The sequence below is a fragment of the Tricharina praecox genome (genome assembly GCF_024521635.1).
Source record: "Tricharina praecox strain CBS 144465 chromosome Unknown BZA05scaffold_6, whole genome shotgun sequence".
NCBI lineage: Eukaryota > Fungi > Ascomycota > Pezizomycetes > Pezizales > Pyronemataceae > Tricharina > Tricharina praecox.
Window position 1 is genome coordinate 682,990 of NW_026250408.1, and position 26,250 is coordinate 709,239.

At 54.8% G+C, this 26,250-nt stretch overlaps 8 protein-coding genes across 8 annotated transcripts; 3 read left to right on the forward strand and 5 right to left on the reverse strand.

The window, feature by feature from the left end:
• The first annotated feature begins 1,590 nt into the window (after window positions 1-1,590).
• Window positions 1,591-2,497, forward strand: BZA05DRAFT_236522 (uncharacterized protein). Its single transcript, XM_051479863.1, has 2 exons — window positions 1,591-1,935; window positions 1,988-2,497. The coding sequence occupies exons 1-2, from the start codon at window positions 1,678-1,680 to the stop codon at window positions 2,198-2,200; spliced, it is 471 nt and encodes a 156-aa protein (XP_051341602.1). The 5' UTR covers window positions 1,591-1,677; the 3' UTR covers window positions 2,201-2,497.
• A 394-nt stretch (window positions 2,498-2,891) lies between these two features.
• On the forward strand, window positions 2,892-4,041 carry BZA05DRAFT_442965 (mitochondrial carrier domain-containing protein; the record flags this gene model as incomplete). The annotated part of the gene is made up of 5 exons (XM_051486816.1): window positions 2,892-2,988; window positions 3,040-3,051; window positions 3,117-3,389; window positions 3,457-3,952; window positions 4,011-4,041. The coding sequence occupies 5 exons, from the start codon at window positions 2,892-2,894 to the stop codon at window positions 4,039-4,041; spliced, it is 909 nt and encodes a 302-aa protein (XP_051341603.1).
• Window positions 4,042-4,173: 132 nt separating this feature from the next.
• BZA05DRAFT_391171 (ribosomal protein S2, flavodoxin-like domain-containing protein) lies at window positions 4,174-5,533 on the reverse strand. The gene is made up of 4 exons (XM_051482947.1): window positions 5,466-5,533; window positions 5,190-5,390; window positions 4,498-5,125; window positions 4,174-4,414 (listed from the first exon to the last, which is right to left on the reverse strand). The coding sequence occupies exons 1-4, from the start codon at window positions 5,494-5,496 to the stop codon at window positions 4,270-4,272; spliced, it is 1,005 nt and encodes a 334-aa protein (XP_051341604.1). The 5' UTR covers window positions 5,497-5,533; the 3' UTR covers window positions 4,174-4,269.
• Window positions 5,534-5,647: 114 nt separating this feature from the next.
• BZA05DRAFT_391172 (uncharacterized protein) lies at window positions 5,648-8,023 on the reverse strand. Its single transcript, XM_051482948.1, has 5 exons — window positions 7,379-8,023; window positions 6,809-7,278; window positions 6,577-6,694; window positions 6,339-6,517; window positions 5,648-6,281 (listed from the first exon to the last, which is right to left on the reverse strand). The coding sequence occupies exons 1-5, from the start codon at window positions 7,682-7,684 to the stop codon at window positions 5,903-5,905; spliced, it is 1,452 nt and encodes a 483-aa protein (XP_051341605.1). The 5' UTR covers window positions 7,685-8,023; the 3' UTR covers window positions 5,648-5,902.
• Window positions 8,024-9,497: 1,474 nt separating this feature from the next.
• BZA05DRAFT_236569 (uncharacterized protein) lies at window positions 9,498-9,980 on the reverse strand. The gene has a single exon (XM_051479864.1). The coding sequence runs from the start codon at window positions 9,849-9,851 to the stop codon at window positions 9,579-9,581; it is 273 nt and encodes a 90-aa protein (XP_051341606.1). The 5' UTR covers window positions 9,852-9,980; the 3' UTR covers window positions 9,498-9,578.
• A 7,512-nt stretch (window positions 9,981-17,492) lies between these two features.
• On the reverse strand, window positions 17,493-19,376 carry BZA05DRAFT_236614 (uncharacterized protein). The gene is made up of 3 exons (XM_051479865.1): window positions 19,004-19,376; window positions 18,813-18,910; window positions 17,493-18,730 (listed from the first exon to the last, which is right to left on the reverse strand). Exons 1-3 carry the CDS (start codon window positions 19,130-19,132, stop codon window positions 17,890-17,892), a joined length of 1,068 nt encoding a protein of 355 aa, XP_051341607.1. The 5' UTR covers window positions 19,133-19,376; the 3' UTR covers window positions 17,493-17,889.
• A 1,214-nt stretch (window positions 19,377-20,590) lies between these two features.
• On the forward strand, window positions 20,591-22,223 carry BZA05DRAFT_416889 (uncharacterized protein; the record flags this gene model as incomplete). The annotated part of the gene is made up of 10 exons (XM_051485434.1): window positions 20,591-20,637; window positions 20,761-20,818; window positions 20,862-20,901; window positions 21,053-21,097; window positions 21,384-21,418; window positions 21,632-21,655; window positions 21,770-21,820; window positions 21,860-21,967; window positions 22,127-22,139; window positions 22,171-22,223. The coding sequence occupies 10 exons, from the start codon at window positions 20,591-20,593 to the stop codon at window positions 22,221-22,223; spliced, it is 474 nt and encodes a 157-aa protein (XP_051341608.1).
• Window positions 22,224-23,877: 1,654 nt separating this feature from the next.
• BZA05DRAFT_391184 (uncharacterized protein) lies at window positions 23,878-26,247 on the reverse strand. The gene is made up of 4 exons (XM_051482949.1): window positions 26,168-26,247; window positions 25,645-26,107; window positions 25,485-25,584; window positions 23,878-25,429 (listed from the first exon to the last, which is right to left on the reverse strand). The coding sequence occupies exons 1-4, from the start codon at window positions 26,202-26,204 to the stop codon at window positions 23,888-23,890; spliced, it is 2,142 nt and encodes a 713-aa protein (XP_051341609.1). The 5' UTR covers window positions 26,205-26,247; the 3' UTR covers window positions 23,878-23,887.
• Between the last annotated feature and the right edge of the window lie 3 nt (window positions 26,248-26,250).

Below are 26,250 nucleotides of genomic sequence, written 5' to 3' on the forward strand. Positions count from 1 at the left end.
CACGGTTTCCTTTCCATCACGTCGTGGTGAAGTAAGTGCACATTCAATGGGTTTCCACGCACGGAACGGATTGAGTCGTCACCACCAGTCTACCTATGGTACCGTACCGGCTCGACTCCCGTTGTTCGCAGGCAAAGCATCATCTTCGTTTTATCCGTATCCAGCTAGGTGGGTGTTCCGTGTCCGTGTCGTCTGCCATCCGCTTGAGGAAACCCCGCCCTCAAAACAAACCCTGCAAGTCGTGGTGTATGTACGGGAAGGTTTCCTCAGCGTGTTCCCGTGACAGGCCTGGCGCACCTAAATACTGCACCTTCCAACTCATGGATGCCTGGCTGGATGGCACGATCCGATGGGCACTCGTATGTCGTAACCGAGACAGCTGCGGATGTCTCTGGCTACGGCACCGTATGTAGCCACCGTCACTCCTACAAACCAACTGTACCCACCGGACGAGAACCAAAAAACAAAACAAAAGAAAAGAAAACAAAAAAAGAAAGAAAACAAAAAAAGAAAGAAAACAAAAAAAGAAAGAAAACAAAAAAAGAAAGAAAACAAAAAAAGAAAGAAAACATGTTTTCCACTCTGGCGGCCCACTCAGTGCACTCAGTGGACGCTCCATGCATACCGTACATCCATCCATACACCCATATGTACCTACGCCTTCCCACTGCCCAGCCACACGAAGAAGAGTCATATCATACCCACTCGCACGGCCGGATCTGGAAGAGGGGCCATTGTGTGGAGCTGCTTGCTGCTGCTTGCTGCGTTCGCCGTTTGTATGTAGTGCACAATGCACATCTGTAGGCTCTCCGTCTTGAATCTTCCAATTGTTTACCTCCACATGTTTGATGTGCGTCGGCAGGACTGGGTTGGCGAAGTCCCGATAGTGCATGTACGGTGGGTATTGGGTAGGTCGGCATGGAGGTGTGATAGGTACTCGGCGGTCAGAAGCCGAAGGGCGGCATCAGGGCGGCATCGTCGAGATGGAGTACCGTATGTACCGTACATCCTACCTACGATAATAACTACGGGAAGCTGACAATTTGCCGAGCAATTCTTCAAGCGGATACAAAGCCAGAGACCGCAATCAGGACGCACGCAGCACCCGCCCCCGCGAGGACGACAGAGCGTGCTGAGATACCGTCTTCAACCTCGGGGAATCGGTCGTGGCTACCTATGCTTACTTGGTACAGGCTGCCGACTACGAAGCTCTGGATTCTGAGTCGCCATGCCCCGCCGGGCACGTGGCTGGAGCATGGGGGGAGGGGGTGGGTTTTTCTGCCCCGAGCTTCTGATCGGTCGGAGCTTGTCAAGACCTACCGCACCAAACGAGGGGTGACGCAGTATGTCTCCGGACGCTTTGGGGTTGGGTCTTGGCATTGCACCCGCTCGTACTCACACCTCACACTCACACCTCACACCTCACATCTCACACCTCACACATCGCAACTCACACCTCACACTTTACACTCCACACATCATGTCGAAGCTTCGATTCCGTAACCGTTATGACAGCTGACGAATGACACTTGCCACATCATATCTTTGGGGGTTGTTTTCTCCAGCTCTTGCTGCGCAGATCGCGAAACGGATTTCAATTTTCCGCAGCGCATATCCCGTGTAAACGCGGCCTGGCCTGGCCTGGCCAGTGGCCACTTGGAAGTTGGAAAAGAATGCATGTATCCGACTGCCCCTCCTCCCCCCGCCCTCACCCCTCACCGAATCCCACCCCTTCTTGCTCCTGCTCCGGCACCTCCGTCGATATCAGGAAATGCCAAATGGTGCCCCTCTCGCTCATGGATCGGTCGTGTCACCACTTTCACTCCGACTCCCACTTCCAATTGTTTTGACTACTCGCCGGTCTCCGTTCACACTCGTCTGATGCCTACTCGTTCGCGCCCATCATCCCGTACCTACCTGCGCAATCCTGTTTCTGCACGCTTTTTCTCTTTCTCCTCTTTCTTTCTTCCAGTGACGGTGTATGTAGGCAGGCAGCTACATGTCTGAAGCTGCTGATCGCATTCGACCCAAAACACCAGCGGAACCAACGGACCGACAGACCGGACCGGCGAACTTGGAAGGAAGGCAAAGGTGGAGGCGAAGCAAAGAAGACAGACAGCCGCAAGAAAACGCGTGTTCCCGTGACCTGACCACGGTCGGCCAGCCGGCCGTGAAACCCCGGCTATCTATGCTAACTTAACGGAGGAGGGGTCGTTGTGGTTCGACCGTTCGGAGTATTCGGGAAGCGAGCTCTGCCCCACCTTCCCCCCGCCCCACCAACCGGCCAAGCCTAAGCTGCTCAAGCCGTTGAACTTGGACGTCGAGGACCCGAGGTGGAACATGGAACATGGAAATAGCCGCTGCCGCTGCCCGTGCTGGCTGTGGAAAATCTGGGTATGTAGGGTTCGTAGAGGGGATTGCGCCATCGCGAGTGAGATGGAAATATAGTACCATGTAGAGGAACTGGGGAAATTTATATGGAAAAACGGCGTCTTCACCTCGTAATACCAATAGACTGCAACGGACGAAACGAACGTCGAACACTCCGAGCACTGCAAACATCGCCGCAAGCGGGGCTAATCGACACAAAGGTTGAAAGGTAGGTAGACGGTGAAGACATAACCACCGTACAAACCGGTACATACCTTCTCAGCACACCCCGGCCCGTCCCTCCCACCAGGCGCTGACTCTTCCAGACCTTCCGTTCAGCAGATCACCGATTCCCACCCCGCAGCCGCCAATCCCACCCCGTCAATTCCAATTCGACTCGCACAAGCACAACCTCTCTACCTCCTCCACCACGGAAACCTCGTTCCAGCCAGCCAAGCCAGAAGAAGCACCAATCCTGCGCCGCCCACCCGCGTGACCTCCTCACATCACAGCACATCACCATGGGCGCCGACAACGACAACGATAGCGACGGCCTGTCTCGCACGCTGAAAGACCTCTTTGCCGGTGCGGCAGGAGGAGTCGCGCAGGTTCTGATCGGTGAGTTCTTCACCCTCCCATTGCAGCGGCCCAGCAACTGACGTTCCCCAGGCCAGCCATTCGGTACATCCCCCCTCCCCCCCACCCCTTCCCCCTCGCCCACCTCACCCCTAACCCTCCCTCTATAGACATAATAAAAGTCCGCCTCCAAACGACCTCTTTATACAGCAGCGCGCTGGACGCTGGCCGACAAATCTACGCGCACGAGGGGGCCTTGGCATTCTACAAGGGCACGCTAACGCCACTGATCGGTATCGGCGCGTGCGTGTCCGTGCAGTTCGGCGCGTTCCATGAGGCCCGGAGGAGGCTCGAGACTTGGAATAAGAAGTATAATCCGGGAAGGAGCGAGCTCACGTATGCGCAGTATTATCTCGCGGGTGCGACCGCGGGGGTTGCGAATAGTAAGTTTCCCCTTGGACGGAGGGGGGATGGGATTGGGAGGGGGCTGATGAAGGTGTGGAACGGCAGCGGTGCTCTCGAGCCCGATCGAGCATGTGCGCATCCGGCTGCAAACGCAGCCACACGGGGCAGCGGCGCTGTACAGCGGGCCATTGGACTGCATCCGCAAGCTGATCTCACACGGCGGGGGGGTTAGCAGCGGGCTATACCGGGGCACGGGGGTGACATTGCTGCGGGAGGCGCAAGCGTACGGCGTGTGGTTCCTAACGTTCGAGTACCTGATGAAGCGGACGATGCGGCACACGCGGCGCGAGGATATCCCCGCGTGGAAGATCGCGCTGTATGGAGGTCTTGCGGGCGAGGCGTTGTGGCTCGCTAGCTACCCGCTGGACGTCGTCAAGAGTAAACTTCAGACGGATGGGCTCAAAAAGGGGGAGCAGGTGTATAAGGGCGCCGTAGACTGTGCCAAGAAGGTCTGGGCGAAGGAGGGTGTCATGGGCTTTTGGAAGGGGCTGGCTCCTACCCTTATGAGGGCTATGCCCGTTTCCGCGGGTACTTTCTTTGTGTATGAACCCATCCCATTGGCAAACGTTACTTTCTGGACACGGCTGACTGGAGAATAGCGTCGAAACCACGATGAGGCTGATCAACTAGCGGGTGCAGAACGATGGAGGAGTTGGGGCAGCAACGGGTTCGACACATGCACATAGAAGATGGAGTGATACCTTGTGATTATAGGCGATAGAAAGAAACCATCATAGATGAGATACATTGTACATAGAGTGTGATGACTCGTTGATGCTATGTACATTTAAATACATATTTCCTGATCACCCTCTCTATTTGGTCTAACCATTTTTTCCCTTCTACCGCCGCGACAAACTAACTGCCATCCATTTCCATATCCATGTTCTCGGCCATCCGAGATTCCATCGCCTCGTCGTGCTGCGTCTTTCGGATTCTCTGGTTCTTGCCGTTCTCGCCGGCTCTTCCGAGGACTCCTGCGATCAATTGTATACACCGCAAGCTGCACCGGCATCATCCATTAGCCGCTTCACTTCACTTCACTTCACTTCACGTCCCCAATCAATCGGAAAGGAGAGCACGCACCTGTCGTCGTTCGCCGGGATCGGATACGTGACCCAAGTCGGATTCGCATCTGTGTCGATAACGCCAATGGTGGGGATACCGTAGAGGCCGCACTCATGCAGGAGGATATAGTTCTCGAGGGGATTCAAGCAGACGACCAGATCTGGTCTGAGGGGGTCCTGGCCCGTGAGCGGCCCATCCGGACTGGCCCTATCCGCAAAATCCTTTTCGACAAGCGCACCATGTCCGACAATCCTGGTTCCATTGGTAATCGTGCCAGGGACCCACTTTCCAAAGAGATGGCAGCCGCCGGTCATGCGTGCCGCCTCGACGACGGCGCGGTCCTGGCCCTGCCGGTTGCCCACGAACAGGACGAGCCCGCCGTTGCGCGCGACGCCCTCGACGACCTTGGCTGCGCGCCGCAGGTGCGCCGCCGTCTGCTCCAAGGAGATGATGTGGATCCCCTGGCGGATGCCGAATATGTAGCGTTGGTTCGCGGGGTTCCATAGCGACGTCGAGTGCCCTAGGTGCGCGCCGGATGCGAGGAGTAGCTCCAGCGTGATGTCTTTGGGACGTGGTGGAGAGGTTACCATTCGGTGAGGCTTGTAGTGCGGCGAGATCGTCGAGCCCAGCATACCGCTGGTCGAGCCTGCTGCTGTGTCAGTGGCGGGCCGCGGCGGGGCGGGGGTGAGGGGGCCATAGGGTGCACGTACGGAATCGCTGCAGCAGGTCGAAGTCGTCCTTGAGGCTCATGGGGGCTTCCCAGTCGATCGGGCGCTTCTTGTGGTCATTGGTAGGGGGTTCCTGCGGGTGCTCAGGGAGGTGGTGGCCCTGCGAGAGATCAGATTCGGGGTGGGTCGAGAGATGGCGGCGAACGGCGGCGGCGGGGGAGGATGACACCGATGTCAATCGGCCTGTAGGTTGCAAGCCGTCATCGTCAGTACGAGTCCACCTCTACATTACGGGGCGGAGTGGAGAGAGGCGCGTACTCCCTCCGAGAAACGCTCTTCTGATGATCATCGTGTATGCTGTGTGGTGGGGAAGTTGCTTGTCCGTGCCATGCTTTGGTAGGTCACGAATTTTTGACGTCGCACCAGGTTTTCTCGGCAAATCTTTACCGAGTGCTGCGCATTCCGATGCTCGGAATTCAGTCCACTCACATCGGGACTGGTTTTTATGCTCCACCACGTGCAATTCCAGATCGTATTCATATCTTATTGAGAGAAAGAGGGAGAGAGAGGCGGAAGGGAACCATATCGTGTTCCTCAGAGAAGAAAAGAAAGCAAAACAAAATGAGCACAAACAATGAACCGACCCGCAGCGAAGTAGTAGTAGTATTACAAAAACGGAAAAACAAGTCCATCGATTACACCCAGTATGAATTGCTCGTTATTCCAATCATCCAACAATCATCCAGACCATTCAATCATCTGCGGATCTCGAAGGATCCACGGTGTTCACGGAGCTCGCGCAAATCAATCGAGCCCCTACCCTGATCAAAGCTAGCCCTCATGGAACTGGATGAACTGCGGCGTCTCTGGCGCCTTGCTTGATTGGGGTCGTCAGGCGCGAGGCCTGCACTCTTTGCGATGAGATGAAGAATGTCAGTGAGAGAAACAACCCCAGTGAGTCTGCCGCTCAATCTCATGCCCGGAAGACCAGACGCCCCAGGAGCCGCGAATGACGGAGGCGAGTAGGGGTGTGTGGGTAACATGGCTGCGGGGGGTGGTATAGCGACGGCCGGTGTGATGGTGGGAGTTGGCGGCGCACTCGATGCCGGGCTCGGGGTCTCGACGATCCACATTCTACATTCGATTCGGTAAGAAGACAGGTCGATGGTGGGGATTCTTTCGATTCCTTACCTGTGTGCCTGTGTAGCCACAATCTTTGCGACGGTGTGGGCCAAAGAGGACAGCGGGTTGACGTGGAAAACGGGGTATGAATCCTTTCCATCGCTCAATCCTCTATCCGTCAAAATCACCGTGAGGAAGTGGAAGCACGATGCTCTCAGCAAAGGGATCGAGCTTGATCTCGTGAGGTACTGGAGCACGGCGTTCAGTCAGTATATAAACCTGGCCATCCGGAACATTGGGGGTGTACCTTGACGTCGGCCGTCGAGATGTTTCCCATGACATTGAATTGGTTGTCGACAACAGCCAGCGATGAGACTCCTTCCGAATTCATCAACTCGAGGGCATCCAGCACCATCTTGTCACCGCTGTGATAGTTAGCGATCATACAATCATACATCTATACGTCGTACACAGTCTTCATATAGTGGTTTGCATTCGTTGCAGCAGCAGGGTCAGGGGACTCGTTGGGAGTGTGTTACTTTATCGATATGACGATGGAGGACCCAATGCCAAGTTCACGCAAACTGCACGGATACAAAGCTTCTATGCTGGAGAAGCATCTGCCATAATCCCAAAAGAATCGAATCAAGCGGAGCTGGCTTATGATCCCAATAACTTGGTTTGTGCCTTCCCGAACAACGGCAATGCGGTGCACGCCACTTCCGAGCACCTCGACGACCTTCGTCAATGGTGCCGATTCTGGTACCGTGATGAAAGGATCCTTCTTTCCCAGGTCCTTTACGAGCTTTACGGGAATCGATCCTCCGGCGCGAGCTTTCCTGGCCAGCTCTTCGAACGAGGAGAGATCCTCATCTTCTTCCGGCTGATAGAGCCCCATGATCAACAGCAGGAATGCGTTCAGATCGGTGTAATCGAAGGTTCCGCACACGCTCTCATCGTCCGGAGAGGTGCGAATGGGTAGCGATGACAATCCATGATCGATGAGCATCTAGACGGTTGGTAAGCGCTGCGCGATCGATGCGGAACACCATTCACAAACGCGCGATCGCCCCTGGGCGAACCCCCGCCCCCCAAGCCGGAGGTCTTACCTGACATGCAGTCTCAACGGGGGTGTCGAGCTCTACGAACTGGAGCACCTGCTGATCGATCAACTCTCCGGCAGAGACAGATCTCCAGTCTCTCAGGAGACCTCCTTCTCCCTCTTGCTTCGGTAACGGCGGGGTCGAGAGAAGGTCGGCCATCGAGTGCTGCACGGTCGAGAGGTGGCGCGAGGGTGAACGCGGAGAGGACGGTGGTGGAGCTCCGCGCAGGCTTCCAGTGCTCTGGCGCGAGGTCAAGCTCGGCGACGACCCGTAGGCGGCTGGAGACGGTTGACGTGGGGCGTCCGACGACATTCCGGGTGAACTTGTTTGGTTGAACTGAAGGGTACGAAGTCGATTTGTTTGGGATACTGATATTTACCCCGCTTCACGGACCCGTCTCACGACGATAGAGTGGCGGCCGTGCAACTGGGGCGCAGGAGAGCGATGAGTGCAGATGTGTAAGATGGAGGGATGGGGGTTGTTGGTAGTTGTTCCTTTGTATATATTTTGTTTTTTTCAGTGATGTAAGGAATGAGAAATGTCGGTTGTAGGTGCAGGTTGTGGAGATGGCGAGTTGTGCAGCATCAGCAGCTTTGTGGGGGAGAGCTCCAGTTTGAAGCGGGGGTTGAGCTAAGAAGGCGGGGATACGGTACTACCGTACTTTACGCCATCAGCTCCACTCACGGGGTACAGGAATGCTGCCGAATCGCTGTCTCTCGATCAAGATCTTCAGCGAGCGGCAGGCAAAGCGATTGGGAGGCCCGCTTTCAGTGAATCAAGGTCAAAGCCTCGTTCTTGCTCTGTCAACCCCGCTATGGTAATGGTACTCTAGATACGCTCTCGTGCATCATCTCCCCAGACCCGACGAACCTGGAAAAACACCCCTAACCCGATCTGCTCACCTTCATGCAACTTCGCAGCACCTGGGTACTTGGTTACCGGCACCTGAGCCCCCTCAATCCGACGATCCTCCTACGATGGCAGAGCAAGTACGATGTACTCTGTGTTTGAAAGAACGTTTTCAATCGGATGATTTTCGTACGGCGACTGGAGGGCATCCGGCTGCAGCGCATGATGTACGGTTTTGGACATTTGGACATCCAGAGCGCAACATACATGCTGATGTTGTCGAAGCAGGTCAGGTGACATACGTACCGGATCGACTGCCGTCATTGGCGTCCCAGAGGGAGAGTTCCGGCGTAGTTATGGACTGCGCCGCTCGCCTCGGTACTCTAATACGGGTCGGTGCGGGCCCGTCGGGAAGGCTCCGGAGCGAAGCAGGAGTCGGCAACCAGTTGCTCTCGACTCGTCTGATGCCGTGAGGGAAAATCATACTTCCAGCCAAGCAAGTGCCTTTTCCATCTCCACCTCCAAGGCTCCACCTCCGCTCCACACTGTCTGTTACCTTCGTTGTCACTGCGCGCGGCGCACTGGCCGGCGCTGGGGCTTGCTGCACCATTTGTGGGGGAATCACTATCCAAAGACCGTTGTGGAGAGCTTCCTTGGAGTCTTCGGATTTCGTATCATAGATTCATAGAGTGGGCAATTCGGCAACAGCCTCTGGCTTCCCAAAGACGTTCTCACAGCAGGTGGGGTTACGCTAGAACACATTCCTCAATATGATAGTGAGCATGGACCGTTTAAGCTGTTTGGAATATGGATATAATGTTGTTGCACTGGCCGTTGTCCGCTTGACTACGGGTTCCGTCCATGATATCTGGGTAAGTGAGCTATATGTGTTGAAAGACTGGATTCTAGTATGTACATACCTCATACGAGGTCTTCTTGGTTGGGGTTTTATGTTTTTACGCTGGGTGTGCTGGGTGTGGTTTGATACGGCACGAGTGCACGGGTTTATCGTTTCGCATCAATGGTTCAAGCTATCGGTAAGCATATACATTCTTTTCCCATGCTTCCCAGGGGGGCAACTACTGCTGCCATAGATATCTCATCTTGTGCCTCTGACGATCCGGCGAAGCGACGGAGCATATCAGGTCACTCGGGAAAAACATCCACCCACGATGCTTACGACACGATACTGTGAGCCTCGATTGCTATGATCAAAATTATGGCTTGAAGCATCTATATATGTACAAGATGTGAGCCCCGCGCACTCTTACCGATCGATCCCACGGGTTGGAGTAGGTATGCTACATCACCGTACCAGCCTTCCATGCAAAATCAAAAGTCACCTCAGCATCGGTCTTCAGGATTCCGCAGCGGTCAAAGTACTTACGGGTCCACGATGGCAGTCTCTGTCGTGATGCGGCCAGAAGCCGAGTCCTCCTAACCCCCCATATGTATCCCGATGGCAAACCAGACTTCGTAAATCGGAAGCATAAGTAGCGTGATATCCCATGAAGCGCCATCTGCGGGCTATGCGAGCGGGTTTCTGGGCATGGCCACTGTGAGGAGACACATAAAGGCTAATGGCGACTAGCCTGAGTGTGTATAGGTGCCGTATGCTTAGTAGTGGCATAGTTGCGGTTCTGGACAAAGCTGGCAAGAGTATGTACTTTGCTGTCGGCCAGAATGGTCGGAGAGTTCGGGCTGTGGCCGTGGAAAGTAGCTCTTGATTGGAGGGGATAACATGACATCGAGGGCTGAGGTGGTATGTAGCTGAGTGTGTGTGTATGTACCTGATGTGTATCGTAAGTTGTGGGGAAGAGATGTGAGCCTACCGTCGTCGTCGTCGTCGACGACGTCGCAATGGCACTTTGCGTACACTCCCAGCGCGATGGTATGGTCGAGTGCTTATCTGTACGTAGGCTTGTTCGAACTGCAGATTGCCTTGCCTTACCTTACGCAAGAGTCGTCACCCCCGCAGCAAGAACAACGACCGTACGATATCTACCTACGGGTAACTATCCAATACGTCCACGAGCACGAACACGGTTACTCGCCACAACCGTATATACCACAGCAGCAACAGTAAAGGGCCGAGTGCCGTATGCTGGCGATGGGATAGGACCTAGTCAATCGGACGAGAGAGTGTCCCGACCCCCGGAATATCCAAACGTGGTGTGATCGCTGGAGATCTCTGGAGATGGGGCCCGATGACTCGTGAGTGAAAACCCATGATGCCACAGGCCCACAGCCAGCGACGAGAAGTCCAAGGTCGGGATTCGGTCCGACGGGAGCATTGTCGCCGGTCGGGCTTGCCGATGCTATAGCCCAGTGGTGCTTTTGCCACCCGGCACCCCGTTCCGACCCGTCGAATAGGGACGGAGACGGAGACGGCAGTCCGACTCTGGAAGCATCCACCGGGGGCACGGGGCAGACGTCGTACGATTCTTTGCGGAAAAATGCCGGAGGCGGCTGCTGAGAACGGTGGGCGGGCGAAAGAGTGGAGTTCCGTGACCAGCCACCGCCCACCGGTAAGTCGGCCTAGAACATTAAACTCGGTGCTTTCGGGACGGGGGATGGGGGGTAATCGACAGTCAAATGGTTCTGCTGGGGAAGGGTTGAACATGGAAAACTGATAGTTGGTGAACGAATGAAATCTATACTACCCATAGCCAGAACACCAGCCCGTTGCGTGCGCGCTGCTCAGCGGCCTCGCCGATACCTAACAGAGACTTCAGTCTTCAGGACCGCGTGATGTTGATATTAACTTTGCCTCCAAATATAGGATGCATAATCAGACTTCCCCATGTGCATCGTGCATCGTGCACCTTCTGATAATGGCCAGAGTTTTTTGTTTTTTGTTCCCCACTGCCCGTGTTTGGTTCCCGGGGCCGGTCTACCTGCCACTCTTGGTCCTGGGAGTTAAAGATAGGTGTGTATGTATGCTAGGTGACCTGTGCCAGCGGATCAGAGCACCTGTTATGGACCCCCCCTTCAAGCCGTGAGTATCGAGCTGCGGAGTCGGGTTGATCAATACGAGAGTCGACGAGCACGGCCATTACATTTTGCCCCTCGCCCCTCCGTATTCGCTGCATGACCACCAGGGTCCTGATCCCATCCTGATCCCCTCTCATCCCCAGGCACTCTGCGAAGTGCGAATCTCAAAGTGGTGACCACGGATAAAACCGTGCAGTGACGACTTCCCACTTCCCACTTCCCACTTCCCACTGGCCAGTCCTTTCCTGCGCGAGAACCTCGTTACAGCACTGTTATCCATCTCCAGACTCCCATGCCCCTCTAACTAGGTAGCGCATCCATCCAGCCGTATCTGGAGAAAGCGGAAGTCTTTAGAGTATTTGCGCCCCATATGTAGGCCATCAAGACTGGAAACGGACGCAGTGCGCACTAGTTAGTTGGAGCAGGTCGTATAGAGTACATAGAAGCCTTCGTGAGGAGTGGGGGCCTTTTCTCCCTTCCATCCCTCCCATCCCATCCCATCCATCCATCCCTTCCCTTCCCTTCCGGCGCGGCAGTTGGGTCGATACTCGGCAGCGTCCAGTCAAGTTTCCTCCTCGCAGGCAGGCAGACAGACAGACAGACAGACAGACAAACGACGTGCGTGCACGAGTGCGATGTATGTAGTATGTTGGGTACATATTGTGAGATTCGGGGGTAGACCCAATACGGTCGCCTCAAAGTTAAAATGTTCTCTGTCGCTGCTTTTATGTTGGTCTAGTCGGTCGGTCTGTCGTTCAACATATAGATAAGACATAAGACATTATCACCACCGCAGACATTATTATCAACACCAACACCGTAGAGGTACTTTGAGGTTTTTCAGTCTGGAGACCACAGGCTGCTCTTCTTTCTTGTTGCTTTTTAGCCAATTGAATCAGTCTCATCAGTTGCCCGTGCCTTTCGAGGGTCTCCCAATATGCAGAGTACAACAATCCCCTCGCAGGGCAGCTGAGGTGGGGTTTTGCTACTTGCTGCCACCCACCTCATCCACTCACTCGTGACTCTGTCCGCCTCAACCGACATGCATATGTAGAGTGCATGGCATAGGCATGGGGGCCGACGAGACGGTTCCACGATCCATCACGGCAGTTCTATATATACCTCTACTAGTATACTAGTAGTCTAGTTAGTACATCTCCTCCAGTGAGTCGCGACCCTGGGCTCCGTCGCTCCGGACTCTGGAGGTGAGGTGGGAGAGCCGCACTAGTTACTCTACGCAACGTCAAGACGCAACGGCTCTGGCGCCCCAAGCGGTCGTTCGGCGGTCAGGTCAAGTTCAAGTTCAACCCTCTTCTGATGTCGCCTCGATTTTTCCCCGCCTCACCCGCGATGTCCAGCCTCCAGGAGGAGGGGGGGACCTTGCATTCCTGTATGTATGACATGAGAAACTACCTAGCATAGAAGCCACCCACGATCGATTCGTCGAACAAGCAAGCAAGATCCTTCCTTCCTTCACTTGACTTGCGCGACAGGGGGAGGACTGGGGGGACGGGGGCAGGAATTAACGTTTTGATGACTTACCTTCCTTCCTTCGGACTTCAAGCTTCAGGCTTCGAGATATTTGTTATCCAACCGGGCTTGGCCGAGAGTCAGTGTTTTAAATATTTATTTACGCAGGGTCGGTCCACCGCCCGGGTGCGGAAGCCAATCTTGCGTTAACTTTGATCCTGATCCTGATCCTGATCCTGACATCCTTGGCGTTGCCTATCGGAAAGGGCGTAGTTCCATATGTACCTTGTGGTTGGACTGTTGGAGGAGGAGGGGGAGGGGGAGGGGACGGGAGGGTTGAACGAAGATCCCGCGGTGTCCACCTCGGGAATAACTAGAGTAGTTATGTGAGCGTGGGTGGGTGGGTTGGAACGACTTCGTATTCGGGAATCGGGATGGTTGGTGGGGTGGGGAGGTTGGAAAACGCTTTCGATCATCGTTGTGAAGCGATGTATCTGGGTATGTTAGCTCTGGAGCGTAGGCGGGCAGAAAGAAAGAGGGCGGGGGGACATAGAGTTTCTAGTTGTATCGTCATCGCTGTCGGTCCCGGATAACAGTTGCCGTAAGGGAGGAGGGAGGGGAGGAAGAAGCTACAGTATCTACCCGTCGATTGGACATCCCAAGCGGACGCGGGCCCGCGGCGGACAGGAATAGTACCTACAAAGTCGCGTCTTTTTAGCTCGATCTAGAGGCTAAATATCATAGTTAGAAGCTGTATGTATGTCATGTTTGGATGACCTACCTATGCATGTATGCATGTATGGCTGCTGTCCGATGGATGAACATGATTCGATTTATCCACCCCGTCCAGCCCATCCAGCCCATCCATCGGTTTTGGCCGACCACCGCTCCTCCTGCTCCTCCTCCTCCTCCTCCTCCTCCTCCTCCTCCTGGTGGTGGTGACAGCGGTGGTGGTGTGGTTTTGACGTAGTTATCCGAGACCGGGTGCCAACTACCTTGATGCTCTGAAGTCAATCCAGCAGTCGGGAGTCGGACCGTCACGTGCGGTGCGCGTGAGAGCCCATGATCTGCGGCAAGGTCTCAGTGTCCACTCCGATGTCCAGTGTCCCAGCCAAAAATAGGCACGGGTAGAGAATTTAGAACGAGAACGAACGACCCTATACTACCATCCAGTACTATGATCACGATGTCTTGTAGTCTTACATAGCACGCGAAGGACGTTTGCAGGTTGCACGGACGATTGTTTCGTATCCCCCATGGGCCATCTTGCCTCTCTCCTCCTCCTCCTCCTCCTCCTCCTCCTCCTCTTCCTCCTCCTCCTTTTTCTTCTTTCTCCTCACGTCGGGGAATCGGTGGGAAGGACAGTGGAGTCTGAAGTCTGGACAATGGGCACGGACGAGAGTTTGTTGCTATTATTATTCCACGCAGGGCTCCTGGTCCATCGAGAATCACGCATCTGTCACTGGTCAGTGGTGGTGGTCGCCCCGCCATCCGCAATTGCAGTTGCAGTTACAATTGCTGCAACGGTAACGAATGCAAGTATGTACACATGTAGTTACTGACATACATACCGGGCCAGCATCCATCGGCTCCAGCTGATGTTCCTTATTTCTTCTCGGCTAGCTACTAGTCGTATCCAGCTCCTGAACATCCGGACCGACCGGGGACATTAGCCATCAATTGCTGGACCCTGCCCAGTGTCCACTATGCGGGGGGAGCCCTACTCGTCGTTGTCGTGAAGCCTCAAACCCTCCCTCCTGGGCCTCCTCTCGTTTCCTTTCCGTTACGGTATCAATCAATCTATCACATCAATCACTGGCGGCTGGATGCGATGCGATGCGGGCGAGCACATGTCAACGTCAACGTCAATGTCAACGTCAATGTCAACGTCAATGTCAAACGTTTGAAGATACAGATTGAAGTTGGAATGTCTATCGTCATGTCTACCTACTTGAGTACATATCGTACATACTATACAGACGCGATGGAGCGCGTGCTATCCGGGAGACGGGTGTGTTCCGTTCGTTGATATTGATATCGATATGATTATTATTGTTATTATTGTTATTGTTATTGTTCTTATTTTGGTATTATTATTATTACCTGTCTTTCCTACTATTACCAACTAACGTCGAGCAGGTAAGCTGTAACCAAGTACCATAGCACTCCCTCCCTGCATACCCTGTAGGCTGTAGGGCATACGGCAAACATACATACAGTATAATTGCTAGTAGAGTATATAGACATCCCGGAGTTTCGGAGTTTCGGGCTGGCTGTGAATCGTGGGCGCTCAAAGGAGAACGACATCGGACTGGTCCCGGCCACCCCCGGGTTCTATGTAGAGGCTGGAGGCTGCAGGCTGGACTCTCCCGCAATGTTAGTTAACGCGGGTATGTGTAATAGCGTCTACGGCGGAAGCTGGCGGGGGTCCGGGGCTGGATGGTTTCTTCGGCTGTGGCCGAAGATGCTGAAACTTGACGTTGGGCATGCGGTGGAGACTCGATTCCCGACGTCGGCGGCGACATCTACAGTACTCTAGGTATCCATCCAGGTAACCTACCAAATACCCGGTTGCTCCAGACAGTCAGCACTTGTATCTATAGGAAGTATACATACTCAACATACCGTACCTGGTCACTGAAGTCAAAGCACCGGAACAATGAGGTAAGTCAGTACCGTAAGTAGCATCTCTCTCTCGTCTTTCAGCTGGTCTCAACCAGTCTCAGCTGGTCTTGTCCCAGCCTTAACCAAGCGCGTCTATATCTGAACCTCATTGGTTTATCCCCGTCGGATCGTCCCCGGAACCTACGGATATCTAGGAAGGACGACCGTTGCGGAGGCCGCACTTCGAACGTGCCCACTTGCCCGCTTGGTATAAAGTAAGTACATGGGCACGGTATCCTCTGGACCCGCCGGCTCGGGACCGCAAACACCTTATTCCTTGTTTTTTTCTTTTTTTCTTTGGTGGGGCGGGGGGAGGGGGGAGGACTCCATCCGGCTCGTTCTCCGGGCCCTGGCCCTGGTTCTCACTCGGGGCTTCGGGCCCGAGGGGGGCTCTGGGGGGCTTCTAGAAGCTTGAAGCTTGAAACTTGAAACATGACGCTTGAAGCTTGAAGCCTGACGGGCAGCGTTCGGCGTTTGAGCTACGGGATTAAGTACAGACTTGGTTACTTGGTTACTTGGTTACTTGGTTATACCCAGCTTCGAACTGTAGTGCTGTGTGGTAAGTACAGACACACGACATCTTGCTTCTTGCGCCTATGATTCTCGGTCGAATCCTCGGTCGAATCCCCTCCATGAAGCATACCGGTAGGAGACTTCCGGGAATATCCCCCCTCCCATCATACCCGGGTGCTTGGGCTCGGAACATGCCGGCCATTCAAGTCAAGTCAACGGCTGGTTCGGCGTGAACCGAACCGAGCTGAACTGAACTGGATTGAACCGGCTCGTGCCGGTTGGTGCATGTCCTCTGGACGGCGTGGATATGTTGATTTACTTGCTACTACTACTATTCTCCGATGCTGGTATGAGGTATGAGGTATGTACTCTCAATGAGCGGTGAACGTTCGAGCCCGTGATTCGCGATTCACAATTCACGATCCGATGAGTACACACACTCCATGTACACCTCTTCCATACCCGAGTAAGTATCGTAAGTAGACATTCGCGGCAACGCACATCGACCCGCGGCGGCAGCGTCGATGGTCAATGCGTCACGGATGTCACGGATATCCATTGTCCATTATCATCCACAGTCCAGTATCCACAGTCCAAGACGCCGATAGCGCCGATGGCGGTGATACCGGCACCTATCTTGACGACAGGCCGGCATGAATTGGAGTATCGATAGAGTGTCCACCATTCCCCACCCACCCATCCCCACCCAACGCAGTCCGCCACCCCAATTCCACGCCCGCCCGCCACAATGGCTGCAAACATGTCTCAAGACAAGCCCAAGCCCAACTTCCAAGCGAGGATCACCAATGCACTCACCTCCACCACCACCGTCACCACATCCACCACCACCACCACATCGTCATCATCATCATCACAGCATCACCACAGCATCATCAACGCAAACAACCATTCGTATGTAGAGCTCGAATCCAAAGTAATTAAGTCCGATCACCATGCTAACCATGCTATGCATCCCCATCCCCATCCCCACCCCATCGCATCCCAATGATCCCATCATGACCCCAAGCCAAAAAAGCTAAAAAGCCAAAAAAGCCAAAAAGCCAAAAAAGCCAAAAAGCCAAAAAGCCAAAAAAAGCCAAAAAGGCCAAAAAGCCAAAAAAGCCAAAAAGCCAAAAAAAACGCACGCCGCAGCCCGCTAAAAATAGAAACAACAAAGACAAAAGCAAAGCCGCAAAAAAAAAAAACCGAGCCCCCATACCGTATGTATGTCGAGCCTGACCTCCCACCACTGCCTTCCCTCCCTCGCTCCCTCCCTCGCTCCCCAGGCTCCGTATGATCTCGTATCGTAACTGGCTCGTTTCCATCCCCTCCCTGAGTCCCCTCCCTCCCCTCCCTGAGTCCCCTCCCTCCCCTCCCCTCCATCCATCCACCCATCCACCCATCCTCTCCGGAAATAGCAGCACTTTACTGCTGAACCCGACGGAATGGGTCGCATCACACCCATGCGGGGCTCCCTTGCAAGTCCAACGTCTCTCTCTCTCTGTCCTCCACCTGCACAAAGTCCCAAAATACACTCACTCACCACACTAAAATCTGGTGAAAACCCGCTCCTGTTCCCACCCCCCAGTCGGCCACCCCCCCCCTAGTCCCCCCCCCCCCCCCCCCCCCCCCCCCCTCAAAAAACACCGCACAGTTGAATAAAGGAAAGATGCCCGGAAAGGAAAAAAAAACATAACCCCTTAGGAAAAAAACAGAACACCCCGCTATGTATGTGTAAAAAACCAGTAATCCCAACCCGTCCGTTGTAGTGTGAAAATGACCGAATGAAAGGGAAAAGGAAATGTAGTCGGACCCCGGAAGGACAGTATGCGAGTGAGTGTACGAGAGAAGGTAGGTAAGGGAGAGTCGTGAAAAGAAGATGTTCATGTAGAATATTTACATTTCGCGGTCGTACATCTGAACGTCGCCGGCCATGGTCTCATAAACTCTAAAGATGTGTCAGCAACTGTTGCGATGTGTGTTTTTTGTGCATGTGCGTGTGCGCGCGCTCGGAAGATCGGAAGAACTCACTTTCCGTAATCTTTGTTGTCCTGGAGATACTGGAAATATTCGGGAGTCGTCCAGGGCATGGAATTGTCGCACGTTGGTCCGGGAACTGGGCCAGCCGCTCCACTACGGAGCTGCTGTTGCTGCTGTTGCTGCTGGATATGTGCTTGTTCTTCGGCGTAGCGTTGTAAGAGATATCGCTCTTCGTAGAATCTCGCCTGTTGCTGCTGCTGCTGTTGCGGCCGCTGATTCGACCATTGAAGTTGCTGCTGCTCCCGGGGTAGGTAATCCAGGGCATCCAACCCCGTCGGTGGAGTGGGCGGGGTGGTGAACGCTGGCGCCAGCGACTCGACGGAAAGGAGCCCGGGATTGAGGTAGGGAGAAGCTGAAGCAGGAGCTGGCATAGCAGTGACGTCGACCTCTGCGACGCCAGGATAGCCGTACTTTGTGGCTTTCCGCTTCTTGTGCGAGGCGAGGCTGTGCTGCTGCTGAAGCTGAAGCTCAGCTCCGGAAGCCCCCCCACCCCAGAACGCGGGAGACATATCGCCGACGGTGCTCTGGGGCGAGGATTGTCGTGAAGCAGGGCTGTTTGGACAGGTCCTCGAATTCGGATCCAACATCTGCGTATCGCTGTCGTAGTTCGCAATCTCCTCGGTCGAGATCCTATTGTCCACCCTCGCCTCCCGACTGATGATGTAGTTCAGCGCCCGTCCAGATTTCCCGTTCGCCACCTTCTCGGATGCCCAGTCGACTCCCTCGATCACCGGAAGTTGTCCACCGCGAGCCTCAATCAGTTGCTTGAAGATGATGATGGTGGCCTTCTTGAGAGTGAGATTCTCGCTCTGGAGGGCTTCGGCGACTCTGGATTGCACTTCCCGTTAGCTGGATGCAAGGAGCCGAGGCCAGGAATGATGAAACCTCGGGAGGAAGGAAAAAAACATACGCAGGAGAGATCAGCTTGTGCTGAGGAGGTTTTCGATCGGTGTAGATGCACATAACGTCAGCGGAGACGCATTTGGCGCATTGCTCCTTTCCATCGCACTGTGAGACAGTCAGTAACGGGAACCAGGCCATTGTCGGATCGAACGCCGAGTGGTTCTCTCCCCCTCCCCTGGGAAATGACGGGAGACATGCCTTTCCCTTCTTCAGTCGACACCGATCACAAGCCCTGGCGACCCTCTTACGGGGAGTCTCTTTGGAGTTCTGACCGCTGCTGCTGCCGCCGCTGGTGCTGCCGTCTTTGGTGATTTTGGGGTGCAACATCGCTGTGAACGGGCCAGTCGGTGGGTTCGGGGAAAACAGCTTCACGGAGGTGTGCGAGGCTTTGTTGGGTTTTCTCGATGGCTTCTTTTGCTTTACGCTCGGGAGGACTCAAGATTTATGGGATGCCAAAGCGTCTGGCTGGAGGAGTGGAGGGGCGGTGACTGGCGGGAATGGTCTTCTCCGTCGAGGTGGTCGACTAATATTTGGAGAAGTTTTGTTTGTTTCGGTGAATCCGGGGGGAAAGGGTGGGTGTGTTTTGTTGTTTCTCTTATTTTCTGTCCGCGATTGGTATTAAGAAGGATTCTCAAGCATCATCAACAGATCGATTGAGGCCTTACGGCGAAGATGGATGATTATTCTGTTGAAGTCTTTTTATTTATTTCAACAGGTGAGATCGGGTGGGCGAGTGTTTAACGAGCGTTTTGTGAAAACGAATGGAACTCAGTAAATGTACTGATGTCGTGACGGTATAACGAAGGCGGATAGAGGATGGGGGTGAGAAAGAATGGAGGGGATTGCAGATATTTCAATGAGTTTTATTCCGGCCTTGGGCTGGCTGGCCGTCTGGCTGGCTGGCTGTCTGGCTGTCTGGCTGGCAGCTGCCCGTCCGTGGGCCATCGCGCCACAAGGTCATGCATGACTGCTTGGGTCGACTGTGACGTCGTGACCATGCTATGCTGCTTTTGGTGGTGCGAGCTCAGTCGGCGTAGCGGGCAAGAAATAAAAATGAAAACGGATGGCATGCTCTCTCGACTGTTGCTGGTAGCCACCTACCAGGCTACCAGACCTCCGCATCGCACTTTACTCGTACGTACAGAGATACGATACAGCTTGCCTTCCGCCCTTGCGCCTCACACGGTAGGTGCCCACTGCCCAGTGCCCAGGCCCTTGAAGGGATGGATGGATGGATGTGATGGGCCATGGCATGGCAAGGGCCGACATGGATGGGTGGAGGCATGGCATGGCATGCGTGTATGTAGGTGTGAAGTATGTAGGCATAGGTAATCCCACGGTTGCGGAGTTGGGCGAATGTTTGGACGTGGCTGTGGACTCTGGCTGCCCGCGTCGTGCATCTCAGCGTTGCCGAGTTCCAATCGAGGGTCGTCGATAGTCTACTCTAGCTTCCATCGGATCCATCCAGCCTATCGCACCGCAAGCGGTCTATTTCTGGTAGCAGGTTTGCATTAAGCACGAATGGGAGGACGGTTCGAGGGAAGCTGCCCACCTCCAGGGCCCGGAGTCCGAGACATCCCTGGCCGTGCGCTCTTACTGTTCACGGGATAATTGCGACGCCGAGTTGACTGTTGCAGGGCCCGGGGGAGGGGGGTGAGAGGACTAAGCTAGTCTGTCGTTCTGGAACGTTGTGTTCTCGCATTCCAGAGTGTTCCAGCAGCAGCAGGAAGCGGGAGCGGACTTCAGCGCAGGAGATGGACGGCCGGGCGGTCGGACGGGCCAGCGATGTCGTGTTGGCTGCTGCTGCTCGTTTCTCGATGCGGGGTACGACGGTATGTAGGTGTGTACAGGTATGTAGGCGGGCGGGCAGGCAGGTAGGGAAGAGTGGAGTATTCGAGCGGGTTGGGTCGTCCCCCGTACCCTGCAGACGGATAAAGCTGCTGGTGCCCGAGCAGGTACGATGCTCTCCTCTCTGGCAGCGGCTCTGGAGCCTCCGCCGTGCCCCAGCGTACCGTGCGTACCGGAAGAGTAGGAACGCTACCTGGTTACTCGGAAGAGACCCAATGCTCTACTAGAGCAACTACCGGCAACTAAAAGTAAGTAACTCCTCAAGTAACGACTTCTTACTATTAGTAGCGGCGTGCCTTGAAGGAGACTCAATGCTCTACGGTAGCTACTCTTCTACCACCTAGCAGCATGCCTTAGAGCAAAGACAACCACATGCAACCCGTATGTGTGTCCAAATAGTTGGCAGTGGCCGCGGATGCCCGTCGATGGCAGAGAGAGTCTCTGGTATGTCGAGCCGGCTGTTCCGAGTTCGTCGAGAGATCTGTCGTCGCACAATCTCGCGTCCCCGTCCTCCCCCTCCCTCTGATGGTGACCGAGACCCCCTCCCTCCGCCCAATGACGCCCTCCCGTTGGCGACCGCCGCTCTGCGAGTCCGGGACTGCGCTTCTCCACGTTACACTGGGCCTACGTATCTGCCATGTGGCACGGATTTTATTAGATCTCCTGTGTGGCTGTGTAGGTGTGATGTGTAGGTTGGAGGTATGTACCTGCTTGCTTTCATCATCAGCAGCTGCAGCTGCTGCACTCCTCGGCAATGCGGTGGTGGTAAGAGCGCTGGTTGGTCGTGCGTGACTGCGGACGGCGGACGGCGAGCACAAGGAGCGCCTGGCCCTGGGATCCTTTGCCCTTTCTTTGACGATCATTGGCTGCCGTGCAGCAAACACTCCTTGCCACAAACGGCTGATTGTTTTATTATTAATCATTGGCTGGAAAAGCATGCAATGATCATTGATCACTCTGGAGTACCTACTGCCGTAGTACGATAGCTGCTTAGCATTCCATGTGAGCGGCGACGGCGATGGCAATGCTGATGAACGCTGCCATGATGATTTGAAGACCCACCCGATGTAATAGTAACTAAGCAGTAACTGCGCGCGATCCTACTCCACTCTACAGCCCGCTCCGCTGCTGTCAGCGACGGAGTCAAGTTACCGCACCGTCATGTATGTATGTCGGTGTAAGTACATATTTACCAATGTACTCTAGAGTCTGCATCCTTCAGGCTTCGAAGCGCTCACCCACTCGCTCACCTGCACACAGCGGACCGTCCCATCGCCCCATTCGCTGCATCCGGCCTCGGCGCCGACGGGCTTCGTAGACGAAATGTCGGACTTAACCTGGAGTTTGGACTGTTTCTGCTGTCGCCGAGTGACCGATCGGAATGACTATGGCCTCAGTACATGCCGACATACTTACGGTACTGAGTACTTCATACTTATTGTACACTACCTACTTGCTTGGGCGCATGCGCAGCTACCGTATGGATGTGAGTACCGTATGCACTCTGGGTACGATAGGTGCACGGAAAGTAGATATGCAGCCGGACAGGGTATCGGATAGTCGTGAATAGTCGTGAGCAAGTGGGGATCACTCCATACCTGCACACCGTAGGCAAGTACCTGGTTATGTACTTGCTTGGGCGTGCCACTGCATCTCGTGTGCACCTGTACACCACCGCAAATAACCACTCCCGCCCCGCCCAGCGGAGCGGAGCATTCAATACCGGCAATCAAAGTTCTTACTACGACCGCCGCCGGAGAAAGATGGAACCGTCCCCCCAATCTGGAATCCCCAATCAAGTACCTACATGTGTGCCTTCTCGAAGCCGCTCGTGCATCGGCAAACAGAGAGAAGCCACTCGGGGATATGTACCCAAATACTTGATGCACGGACGACCGGTATGGGCAGTTCGACTTCGACTTCGACATCGACTTTTCCCGCTATCCCCCCGTCTCCCCATCCCCCCGGTCCCGGGCTGCTTAGTGGAGAGTGGGGGTTTCGGGTCATCTACACGCCCACAGCGTGAGATACTACAACTTTAACTGATGGCGGCGGATCGGGATGGCGGATGGTAGGCCGTTCGACTGTCTACCGTCCACTGTCTACTGTCTACGTGCATACTGTCGAGCGCGCCCCGGCGCCTTTTCATGCGCGTTGACGTATAGTACCATACATACATACACTCATAAGGGAAAAAAGAAAAAACTCGGTATATGTGTGTAGGCGAAGGGCATACTTACCTCCTACCTGGACGCTGGTGGCTCAATCCCAAGATCCATGGCCCACAGGCGTGCACTGTGGAGTTCACTTAGTTACTGAAACAACCCTTCCTTCCCGTCGATAGCGAATCTCGATGGCGAATCGTGATTACAGTGCATCCGCATAGGTAGGATGTAGGCAACTGTCGTGCTGACCTGCAGTGCGGGCAATGACTGAACGAAAGAGAGGAAGGAAGAGAGGGCTCCCAGCGTTCGCGGACGGACAGCTCCGAACACACAAACAATCACGCGGTATGTCTGTTTATGTAGGCGGTACGGTACTCTATCCTACTCTACCGGTAGGTCCTACGGTCTACGGCGCGCGTAGATACCGACATGCGGACATGCGGAATACTAAGCGTCGGCGGCGTCGAATGGGGCCCAGAGCCATGTTCCTAAGTATGGGCTTGCGATCCGGATTCGGGAAGCATGTCACCAGGTAGTTGGCTGCGGATACCCGCTCAATTACATACGAATCGATAAGATGTGAGATTCCCTACTCTACTGGGTGCGCGAGTGCTCGCTCGTGACTGTGATGCCATGCACGCTGTTGTTCACCCGTGCCGTATGCATACGGGGCTGCTAGGTATCGATCATTATCTCGCCGGTATCTCAAGGCGTGCTGCACCCTTAAGTACATCCGTAAGTAAATACGGTTGGGAGTACGGTTGGGTTTACGCCCTGCCTTGCCTTGTCCGGTGCGACGGTGCCTTCCGTCAGCGCTCGGCGGCGTGTTGCCTCAGCTTGTGCTCTGGCGCTCTGTCGAAAGTGTCGGAAGTGTCGAAAGTATCGTGCCATCTTCTACTCTGCTCTACCATCAACTACTACCTACCATATCGGTGCTGCACGAGTAATCCGCAATGATCACCGAGCTACGAAATCGTATCCGAGTGATATCGTGTGATTGAATATTTCTTTTGTTGCACCTGAATATATATTCTATGAGATCTAGGATATAGGTACAATCCACCACTCTCTACACCAGATGCCCCCTGCGCATAACATTCCTCCTAACGCGCCACACGGCCTCACCCGCCCTCTTCCTCTTCCCATCACCAGTCGTCAACCACGGCGCGCCGTCTCCAATAGCACCACCGGGCATGAGCATCTCCCACACTGGCAACTCGAGACTTCCCCTGACCAGCACGATCTTTATCCCCTCGACCTCCCATTGCTGCATCTCCTCGGCCGCCACAGGCGTAAGGAGGTGTACTTCCCCCTTCTTCGCATCGATGGCGCGAATGACGGCAAGGCCTTTACACTCGAGCAGAGGCATGCGGCCGGGGAGGATCGGGACCGATGCGGTTTCTGTGAGGGCGGGGATCTGCTGGCAGGAGTCGACGAGGACGATGGCGACAATTGTCCCCTCGACCGCAGTGGCGATCTCATCGGAAGCGATTGCGTCGCCAAGGAGGGCGATGCCTTCTATACCGCGCTCGGCGCCTGTGTAGGGTACCACCCACGGCGCGAGGCCGGTCAATGGCGTGGTGAAATCCCAGTTCCCAGTGGTCGGCTGGTGGTGGAAGTACGACATCGTGTGCAGCATCCGCAGGTCTCGTGGCGAGAAGCGGGTGTTGGTTGTTTGGGCGGCGGGGACTTCGTGGAAGACGATTGGAGGGGAGCCCAGGTGCGAAGGCATGATTTCGCGGATGGAGCTGGCGCCGGGGCCGAGGAAGACGAGGTCGCTGAGATTGCTGCAGGCCAGGATGTCTTGGAGGACTTCGAGGCCGATGCCCTTCGTCCAGCCGCAGGTGTTGATGAGGAGGGGTACGTTGGGGTAGTTTACAGTGTGCGCGGCGACTAGGTCTGCGACTGACGCGACGTAGTGAGGTGGGTCTTCGCGGGGAGAATTGTGGCCGATGTTGTGACGCCGGATGTGGGATATGGCGGTGTGGGTGAACGGAGGCCCCAGAATTGGTTTGGTGAGGAAATTGAGGGATACGATGCCAGCGGGAGCGAACTCTGGTTGGCCAGGGTCCGCATCAAGGTAGGCGACGGATTCTACGTCGGTGGTGGTGAGTATCTTATTAACCAACATCCGCAAGAAGGTGGATTTTCCGACGCCCTTCGGGCCAGCGACCAAAATTATCGGTGGCCCTGTCATTTCCGTCGAAATGTAGCGTGAGCACGACCTTTCGGTCTTGTCGACTAGTTGTGATATCGGAGCTTTCCAGGACGGTGGAGTCGTTACTGTGGGAATTACAGTGGTGCTGCTATATATCGACGTGAAGGAATGTCTGTTGTGTTCTTTGGATGGTCCTTTCCAGATGCCGTTGAAAGTTGGGCATACCCTTCCAACATCCAAGATACCCGAGTGGTGATCCGAGACGCATATCTCAATGAAACCATCGCCGCCGTTGGACTTTCTCCGTCTCGAGGCAGCTTCGATCACTGGTAGTGAATGGGTCATCGGCGCATAGACTGTGTGCACACCAGAATCCTCCGAAAACTTCGCGCCAGAGACCTTGACTGTGCCTTTAATTACGTGGAGCTTATATATTCCAACGAGAACGAGATTCTAGGAATGTATTAGAGCCACGCCCAGCGCACGACCAAGAGTGAAAATGGCATACCTCGCCCGGCTGCAGCCGAAAAATCGTTGACGAGCCGTTGTCAGTATAATTTATATCCGTTGGCACGAAACTCGAGATTTGTGTCGTCCTTGGAACCAGACTAGAAATGCCTTCAAATTAGCCAGCCGTTTCTGCTGCACGGGGCAATAGGGATACCAGCCTCTCAGGCACAGAGGCAACAGCTTCGTCTTCATCCGTTGCTTCTCCAACACTCATCATCTCGATATCTTCGTCGGTAAATGCGCCGGCCATCCTCTTCTCTTCTTGTTCCCTCTTGATTCTGGCCAACGCAGATTCCTCCACCTTGTTCGGAGGGCTATCAACCGGGGTTTCTTTAACAGTGCCATTCACTGTAGAAACCTCCGCCATAGGAGTGTCCACCAGATCACCCTGGACTTCCTTCACTCGCCGGAGCAATCTCTTCTCAATCTCTGCCCGCTGCCGCGCCAACTCTTCGTTTTCCGCCGTAAGGTCTTCATGCCGCTCCTTCTTCGCCGGCCTTTCCGTACTGGCTTCGACCGCAGGAGAACGAGTAGCAGGAGCCGTGGACGGTGTCGGCGATTGCGCTGCGGTCTGCTGTGTGCGAAGTCGTCGCTGGGCGAGTGCGCTGAGTTTGGGCGCAGCTAAGATCTTCAGTCGTCAATTGGCCGTAGTTGTCTCGAGAGGGAATGAGGCCTTCTTACGCTTTGCCGTGGCTTCTTTCGTTTCTTTCGTCGGCATGGTGGCAGCTTGTGGATCGAGGACTCTGGAAGAGGGCAAAGTCTGA

What these genes read in the sequence shown, in the direction of transcription:
- BZA05DRAFT_391171 (XM_051482947.1), bottom strand. Translation starts at nt 5,496, where the DNA reads ATGATCATCAGAAGAGCGTTTCTCGGAGGGA. An exon ending in CGACCTGCTGCAGCGATTCC is followed by an intron (nt 5,126 to 5,189) that starts GTACGTGCACCC and finishes ACACAGCAGCAG; the next exon opens with GCTCGACCAGCGGTATGCTG. An exon ending in ATCCCGGCGAACGACGACAG is followed by an intron (nt 4,415 to 4,497) that starts GTGCGTGCTCTC and finishes ATGCCGGTGCAG; the next exon opens with CTTGCGGTGTATACAATTGA.
- BZA05DRAFT_236522 (XM_051479863.1), top strand. Translation starts at nt 1,678, where the DNA reads ATGTATCCGACTGCCCCTCCTCCCCCCGCCCTCACCCCTCACCGAATC. An exon ending in ACCTGCGCAATCCTGTTTCT is followed by an intron (nt 1,936 to 1,987) that starts GCACGCTTTTTC and finishes CGGTGTATGTAG; the next exon opens with GCAGGCAGCTACATGTCTGA.
- BZA05DRAFT_236614 (XM_051479865.1), bottom strand. Translation starts at nt 19,132, where the DNA reads ATGTTGCACCCCAAAATCACCAAAGACGGCAGCACCAGCGGCGGCAGC. An exon ending in GTCGACTGAAGAAGGGAAAG is followed by an intron (nt 18,911 to 19,003) that starts GCATGTCTCCCG and finishes ACTGTCTCACAG; the next exon opens with TGCGATGGAAAGGAGCAATG. An exon ending in CACAAGCTGATCTCTCCTGC is followed by an intron (nt 18,731 to 18,812) that starts GTATGTTTTTTT and finishes AGTGCAATCCAG; the next exon opens with AGTCGCCGAAGCCCTCCAGA.
- BZA05DRAFT_391172 (XM_051482948.1), bottom strand. Translation starts at nt 7,684, where the DNA reads ATGTCGTCGGACGCCCCACGTCAACCGTCTCCAGCCGCCTACGGGTCG. An exon ending in TCCATCGTCATATCGATAAA is followed by an intron (nt 6,695 to 6,808) that starts GTAACACACTCC and finishes TAACTATCACAG; the next exon opens with CGGTGACAAGATGGTGCTGG. An exon ending in GTGGCTACACAGGCACACAG is followed by an intron (nt 6,282 to 6,338) that starts GTAAGGAATCGA and finishes AATCGAATGTAG; the next exon opens with AATGTGGATCGTCGAGACCC.
- BZA05DRAFT_236569 (XM_051479864.1), bottom strand. Translation starts at nt 9,851, where the DNA reads ATGCCACTACTAAGCATACGGCACCTATACACACTCAGGCTAGTCGCC.
- BZA05DRAFT_391184 (XM_051482949.1), bottom strand. Translation starts at nt 26,204, where the DNA reads ATGCCGACGAAAGAAACGAAAGAAGCCACGGCAAAGC. An exon ending in GTTGCCTCTGTGCCTGAGAG is followed by an intron (nt 25,585 to 25,644) that starts GCTGGTATCCCT and finishes AGGCATTTCTAG; the next exon opens with TCTGGTTCCAAGGACGACAC. An exon ending in TTCGGCTGCAGCCGGGCGAG is followed by an intron (nt 25,430 to 25,484) that starts GTATGCCATTTT and finishes ATACATTCCTAG; the next exon opens with AATCTCGTTCTCGTTGGAAT.